The sequence below is a fragment of the Triticum dicoccoides genome, chromosome 7B (genome assembly GCF_002162155.2).
Source record: "Triticum dicoccoides isolate Atlit2015 ecotype Zavitan chromosome 7B, WEW_v2.0, whole genome shotgun sequence".
Taxonomy (NCBI): domain Eukaryota; kingdom Viridiplantae; phylum Streptophyta; class Magnoliopsida; order Poales; family Poaceae; genus Triticum; species Triticum dicoccoides.
In genome coordinates this window covers 9,064,251-9,071,711 of record NC_041393.1, presented here as the reverse complement: position 1 = coordinate 9,071,711, position 7,461 = coordinate 9,064,251, and the positions used below count along the sequence as shown (strand labels likewise).

At 44.1% G+C, this 7,461-nt stretch overlaps 1 protein-coding gene across 1 annotated transcript; it reads right to left on the bottom strand.

Annotated features, from left to right (window-relative positions):
- Window positions 1–4,649: 4,649 nt before the first annotated feature.
- On the bottom strand, window positions 4,650–6,766 carry LOC119341574 (GDSL esterase/lipase At5g45910-like). Its single transcript, XM_037613447.1, has 5 exons — window positions 6,418–6,766; window positions 5,777–5,992; window positions 5,484–5,635; window positions 5,117–5,396; window positions 4,650–5,021 (listed from the first exon to the last, which is right to left on the bottom strand). Exons 1-5 carry the CDS (start codon window positions 6,731–6,733, stop codon window positions 4,804–4,806), a joined length of 1,182 nt encoding a protein of 393 aa, XP_037469344.1. The 5' UTR covers window positions 6,734–6,766; the 3' UTR covers window positions 4,650–4,803.
- Window positions 6,767–7,461: the final 695 nt, after the last annotated feature.

The following is a 7,461-nucleotide window of genomic DNA, read 5'->3' as shown; positions in this document are numbered from 1 at the left end:
GCTAGAGGTAGGTGGGGGGCTAAGGGGCTACCCAAAATGGACTAGGAAGTCCATTTATAGCAGGGGGCTAGGGTTAGAGGGGGGTTTTGGGAGCGTTTTGGAACCTCCGATCGTAATCTGACGGATCTGATCGCGAGGGGGGTTTGGCAGGCCTAGGTGGGCTGAGAAGAGAGGTTGGGCTGAGTGGAGAGAAGAGAGAGAGAGGCCCGGAGGCAGTTTCGAAGACCGAAACATCCGACGAAGGTACCGGCAGCGGTACCTCTATACATTTAACGGTTGGGCTATCAAACGAGCTCCGAATGCGGCAAAACTTGGCAGGCGGCCTGTCTACACTATAATAAGACCGCACGCCAACTCTCACCCCATTCCGAGAACATTTTTATGCCACTTATAAAATAATATTTCGGAGGTGCCGCGGGCGCGTGCGAGTGTGTCCGGACTCGGAACGGACAACGGAGAGAATCGGCGGAACCCGAATGGATGCAAGTTTTGAAAAACATACAGATGAAATGCAGATGATGACATGGCAAAACGCAACACGCAAGCAAATGACATGGCAACGATGGCGAATAACTGGCAGACACCTGGCGCATCGAATCCGAGGCGTTACAATGGCCCTCGAAATCTGATATGGGTGCGGCCCAAGGGTTGCATCTAGTAAAGAGCAATTAGGATAATAAGCTGCTTTGAGTATTTGAGCACTCAAAGACTCATGATCAATCAAAACTCTCCATGCCTATCTTGCTAATAACGCCAAGTTGAACAACTTGAGATCTTTGAATCCCATACCCCCCATATACTTGGGTCTGATCATCACATCCCACGCAACCCATGAGGGTTTCCTCTTTCCTCTTTTACTGCCCCACCAAAATTGACGAATAAGGGATGTGATATCCTGGCACACACCCCTTGGCAACCTGAAGCATGCCATAGAATAAACTGGTATTGCTTTTGCAATTGCTTTATCAAGACCTCCTTGCCTGCAGATGACAACAATTTTTCCATCCATCCCCTTATTTTCTCCCACACTCTATCCCGCAGATATTTGAATGTCCCGTTCTTGGAGTGTCCAACATCAGTGGGCATGCCCAAATAGCGTCCGCTCAAAGTTTCATTCTGGACCTGAAGGCTGTTTTTCACCCCCTCTCTGGTTGCTTGTGGGCATCCTCTGCTGAAGAAGATGGATGATTTTGCATGGTTTACTCTCTGGCCCGAAGCATTACAATACCTGTTCAGTAGGTTTGATACAAGTTCTGCTCCCTCCACACTCGACTTGAAAAGCAACAGGCTATCATCTGCAAATAAAAGATGGTTAACAGCCGGAGCCGTGGGAGCCACCTTAACACCTGCAAGAAGTGATGACTGAGAACTAGTTTTCAGGAGGCACGAGAGGCCCTCTGCTGCAATCAAGAAGAGATAAGGGGAGATTGGATCTCCATGCCGAATTCCTCTGGTCGGTCTAAATGCTTCAAGCCTTTCTCCATTGAACAAGACTGAGAATGAAACTGATGAGACCATGTTCATGACTGTGTCAATCCATACCTGTGCATCGATGTACATAGCCGAAACTGGCCCGTTCTGAAAATTTGGCCGACCATCGCCCTTGCAACTACGGAAATGCTATTTCTCGCCGGCTGCGAGAAGTAATAGGTCCCGCCGACAGCGCTACGCTACTGAGATGGTCCAATACTGTAGCTTTTCAGAAGTTTTTCTCTGTGTTTAATTTTTTTACTTGTCGTGCATCGATTTTCTCAGGTTTTCTTCAGTTTTCCATTTTTCGTCGTTTTTTTGTTTCTTTTATTTTTTTCATATGCATTATATTCAAAAAAATCATATACATTTTACATTTATATACATATGTTTTAGTTTTTTGTCATGATTACTATTTTTAAATAGATTATAATTTTTTTCTAAATATATGTTTTCCTCTATACATTTTTTCATAGACACTGTATGCTTTTCATCCCTCCATCCCATAATATAACATTATTTTTCATTCTATATTAGGTTGAAAAACAATCTTATATTAGCTTGAAAATAAATGTTATACTATGGGACGGCGGGAGTACATCTAAAAAAATTATATACATTTCAGATTTTTAAAATATGTTGTTAATATTTTTTTCAAATACGTGTTAAAAAATTCAAATACACATTGAAACATTTTTTGGAATGATAGGAAACATTAGTTTAAAATTTTTGAACATTTTTTAAATTGTATAAACATTTTGTTTGGATGTCACAAATATATTTTTGAAATGTGTGAACATTTGTTAAATGTAACATACATTTTGTTATGGTACGGAACATCTTTTGAATTACAGAATTAGTTTTTACATTGTATAACATCTTGAAAAAATGTCACATATTTTTTTAAATGTCTGAACATTGTTTAAATAACACATGACTTTTTTTCATTGTACAAACTTTTTCTAAAGTTAATCCAACCTTTTGTTTAGAGTGCATGTACATATTTAAATGTGCTTTAGTAAAATTAGTTAAATTATTTATGTTAATATATGTATTTAGTATATTTGAAAACATAAACATAAGTAAAAGAAGGTAAAAAATATAGGCGTGACATCAGCGTGACGAAACGATATGGCTACGGGGACGGCCCACTACACGCTCCCTACAGACGAGCCGAGCTACTGTCTCGTATAAAGTGAAACATAGTTCGTTCCCTCAAAAGAAAAAGTGAGTCGTACTACCATCAAAATTTCTTTGACCTGCCATTTTTTTAATTATGGAGCTCTCACCTCGCAACTTTATTTATGGAACCGCTAAACAACAACATAAATAAATTGCAGCTTGCTCCGTAACTGAATGACGCAATCAAAGCAAATCAAAACGCGAGTACTTAAATTTTGTTTTTTGAAGAGGGCCAAGCCCACATACTAAAATTATCGAATCATTACAAGAATTCCTTGCAAAATAAGAGAATAGCACATAGGTTCTTAGGTATATCAGTTTAGTCTTCTTCTTACACTCATGGGCGGCGCACCGTTAGCAAAACACGATGTCGCCTCTGCATTGTTGAAACACCGTCGGGGCCAAGGTTGATGTAACGGCCGATAAGTCGTCGGTCGGGGCTAGTAGAAACCGATGCCAACAACCTCAAGATCAGATCGCCATCCTAGAGAAGAAGGTCGGGAGGATGGAAAATCATCCTAGATCCGACCAGACTGAATTGTGAATGCATTACCTCACTAGCTTCTCGACGAAGCAAAACCTGGTGTGCGTTGTTGAAAAGAGAGGAAGCTAGAAGATCAAAGCACAAGCTACCATTGTCCACTCCACTGAACGACGCCATTCGAGACCATCTAGACAAACAAAGACAAAAGAAAACAAGGCCCAAATTCTGTACTAAAGCTCCGCATGCCCTCCACCCATGCCAACCAACATTATCAAAATGAGGGTAAGACAGTGATACTTTATTCCTTGTCGTTGATGCCACCATCGCCTCACTACCACCGTCCAGATACCTAGCTAGGCCAACCTGAGACTACGTAGCCACCCAAGACTAGGGTTCCCCCACCTCACCGGTGCCGAAACGCACCCGGAGGTGAGGGTGGACCGGCAGCTATGAAAGCCCTTAGAAGGAATCCTAGTGAGTATAAACTTTAGCCAATAAAACACGAGTTTAATTGCCTTCCAAACCCTAGTCTCTCGCTCTATGCAAGTACAAAATCTAGTGAGTATAAACTTTAAAGTGCAATTTCTAACTTTCCACCTTCAGGTAAACTAAGAAGAGGTTTTTGAATTCTCTGCCTTAGAATTAATTAAATTTCAGTCGGCACTAAGGCTCAGCGATGTTGATGTTGAGATCTGTGGAAGTTCTAAATTTTTTCTAAGCTCTATAAAAATAGACACAACGATTTTTACCTTTTATATGAGATGAGCACTTTTTTTTTGCAGAAAGGCATAAGGCCATATAATAAGTATCACAAATCCTTAGAAATACACCATTAAAAAGGAAAATTACACCCAAATCTTTAGGGGTATCAAACTCTTCTTCTTCATATATCCACCCCGGTGTGCTGTGAGCAAAGATTGTTGCTGCCACTGGGCCTTCATCTCGGCGGAGCAAACTTGTTTAAACCCGTCGGGAAATTGTCGATGTAGACCAGAAAACGCCGACAACCGCGATCTGCATAGCAAATCGCCGACCCAAAGAAGAATATGTCAAAAAAGGCCTATGAAAACTTCAAAGACCACGAGTGTCGGTCGAATCCAGGCAGATTCACTGGAGACCGAAACTGACCGGATCCCAAGAACCCATCGGAGACACACCTCCACACGCACTCTGCCGGTGCTAACCACATCAATGAAACACGGATAGGGCAGGGAGGACAACGCCGCCGCCCCAAACCATGCACAAAGGCTACCTCTGCTCCACCAAGCTCCCCAAGTCAGAATCACCCTGTCGTCAATGGTGCCGCGCGGGCTTTGCTCGGCGAGCACTCTGGCGACGGCGAGAGTGGCGATAGATGGGTTGGTGGCTAGGGTTTCTAGTTGCTTCGTGAGACCTCCTAGCAACGCTTTGGGCATATATGAACATTTTTTTAGCATGGTGAACTTTTCTTATGTACTCCCTCCATTCCATATTAGTTGTCATTGAGGGAGTATTATGCATGAACAGATTTATATAAATCTGAGTGAGAATTATCCTTAGTCGATTGAGCACTCCCAAAATAAAAGAACGAGCTTTCACGGCGCCACAAGCGCGTGTATCGCTTTATTCCCAGCTTGGTCACAAGTTTTCTCAGTCTGACTCCGTTTGACGCATAAGCTTCGGCGGCTTCAGCCTAGGATCGGAGGGGTACAATAGGGGCCCCTGAGCAATGCGCCGGCGATCACCTTGTTCACCTCCTCCGTCGGGTGGATGCCGTCCCAGCTCAGCCGCGTCGACGGGTCGCGGCACGCGGTGGTCGCCCCCTCCATGCCGCACCTCGCGGTGACGTCGAAGTTGTACTTCCCCCCTCCAGCCCCGCAGCACGCCTCGAATGGCTTGCTAAACCCTAGGGACCAATCGACATAACAAACACACAACCAACCCAATCAGATCGGTTGTCTTGTCAATGATTTCACAAGAATATATACCAAGGAAACTCACCGAACTTCTCGGGCTCCTGGACCATCTGGTACACGAGGCTGTAGTAGTCGGCGTACATGATCCTCGTCGAGTTGTGATGCTTCCGCTGGAGGGCGTCCACCTGCTTACGGAGCAACGAGTTGTGGTACTCGGTCAGGCGGTTGTGCGGCTTGAGGCAGCCTGTGCCGTCGAAGTCGGTCTCGCCGGCGGCGTCGCCGAAGAGGGACAGGAAGATCGGGAGGCAGCCCGTCGGGAAGATGCCCGGGACAACCACGTGGACGGCGCCAAGAGCAATCAGTTTCTGCGCACAAAAATGCATGGCTGCGTACGTATCACTGGAACATTTAGTCTAGAACTCTAGACTGCAACATGCAGAATTTGCGGTCACCTCGACACCATTAGCGATGGCAGTGACGATCTTTGGGGTGTAGTTCATCGCCTGCAATGGCGTCAAGCCAAGTTCAAGTAGCTGCACGTTGTAATCGTTTCCGCCATATCCACCGAACATGAACAATGATTCTTTCAGGTATCCTTTGCAACCTACATACAACACGTTTATATTCTTTATACCGGTTTAAACTAAGCTTAGAGTTCTTCTTTTAGGAAATGAAACCTGGAATCGTGATAAGTAGACTATTTCAACAGGAAAAGAGACTGAAGAGAACTAGAATAAGTGCACACTTCGTTCAGTCCCGCATATGGAGGGCATCAACTCCTTGAACCACTGGATCTGCGTGTCCAGTGAGCCATGGTTCCATACTGGATCTTCGATGCCGAGAGATTTGTAGAAGGAGAAGTTCATGGCCGTGCCGCCGGTGATGGCCATGCTTACACCGCGCCGAAAATCTTTGCCTTTTGCTTTCGATGGTGGGACAAATGGGAGCCCAAGTGCTTGTGCTGCCATTCAGGGACAAATAAAAATAAATTAAAAAAAGTTTTTCACACAGAAAATTCTCAACATAGTGGTCACTCTTTTCTGTCAAGAATTATTTGGTATAGTAATTTTCTGGTTGCAAAATGACAAGAATCATGACTTCAATTCCTTCATTTTATATGTTGGCCAGAACATATTGTTTTATTGGGTTGTTAGGAAATATAAAAATGTAGACAATATATTTTTGGTATTAATTTTCAAATATAGCACATCTCTTAGCTGGTTAAATTAGATGCATGCACCTAATGAAGAATAAATTTCTAAATTTTTTCACACACTTCCAAGTTCCAAAAAGACCTTGTCAACTTGTCCGAACTGTCTACTTCGATGTAAAGCCGGTCATCGAAATATGTATGCATGCTCTGTGCTACTTTGGAAAAGCATTTACCGATGAAGTCAACAACCACGCGGCCGTCGCACCACCGGCAAGCCGGCCTTCCGAAGTAGGTCTCGCCATACGGCGAGCGGGTGCAAGTGAGCACGTCGAGCTCCGTCTTGTTGCTGCTGGCGGCGCATATGTTGCCGGTCTCATCCATCGAATCACCGAAGGTGAACATGGCATTGTAGTTCTTGAGCGCCGCCACCGTCGATGATGACGTAACACCACTGCTACCACCGCCACCACTGGCCATCACCGTGATCAATTGGATGGCTAAGGAAGCCACGAGCAGCGATGAGCGTGAATAGAAGCTTGGGTGCTTCATCGCTAGCTCAGTATACTGAATCGCCTGAAAAGATCTCGCTTGGACTGATGGTGATCTAATGGCGGCGAGGTTGGCCAATATATAGACGCCCTGCTCGTTGGTAACTGCTGACTTAATGCCTGAACACTTGATCACCACCTGAGTCATGAGGGTCGTTGGGTTTTTCAACATATTTGCTCGTCTGCTATTGCTCTCAACAATAGTATTGATGTAAGTCTTGGCATTTGGAGGACTCGCAGGTAGAGCTGAGCAATCATATAAAGTGTAAGACATACACTACGATGCACAAATAGTGCACTACACCATTTGTTTTCTAAGAAACAGTCACAATTACTTAGTATTTGTTGTCTAAGAACTAGGTCACCCACTTCGAAGTTTGCCTTCGCGAGTAGGTACCCAGGGAAAAAACTGGTCGAAATTTGCGTTGGTGCCAGGGAAAAAAGTTTCGCCCACATTCCAGATGAAATTCCAAAGAATTTTAGTAGGAGATGATAAAGGATAATCTTGGTCAAAAAATTTGGTGAGATTTGAAAATTTTCTATTTTATTGTTCTAAATACCTAAAATGAAGTTTTTTTTGGAGCACACAGGAGATCAGCGTGCCTATATATTAAGATAGATAGCAAGTTACAATCACAAGATTTTCCTCCGTGTTTGCAGCGCCATCACGTACAAGGCTACAACCCAAACCAACCCACCTACCACTTACTTTACAACTCACTTTAGACT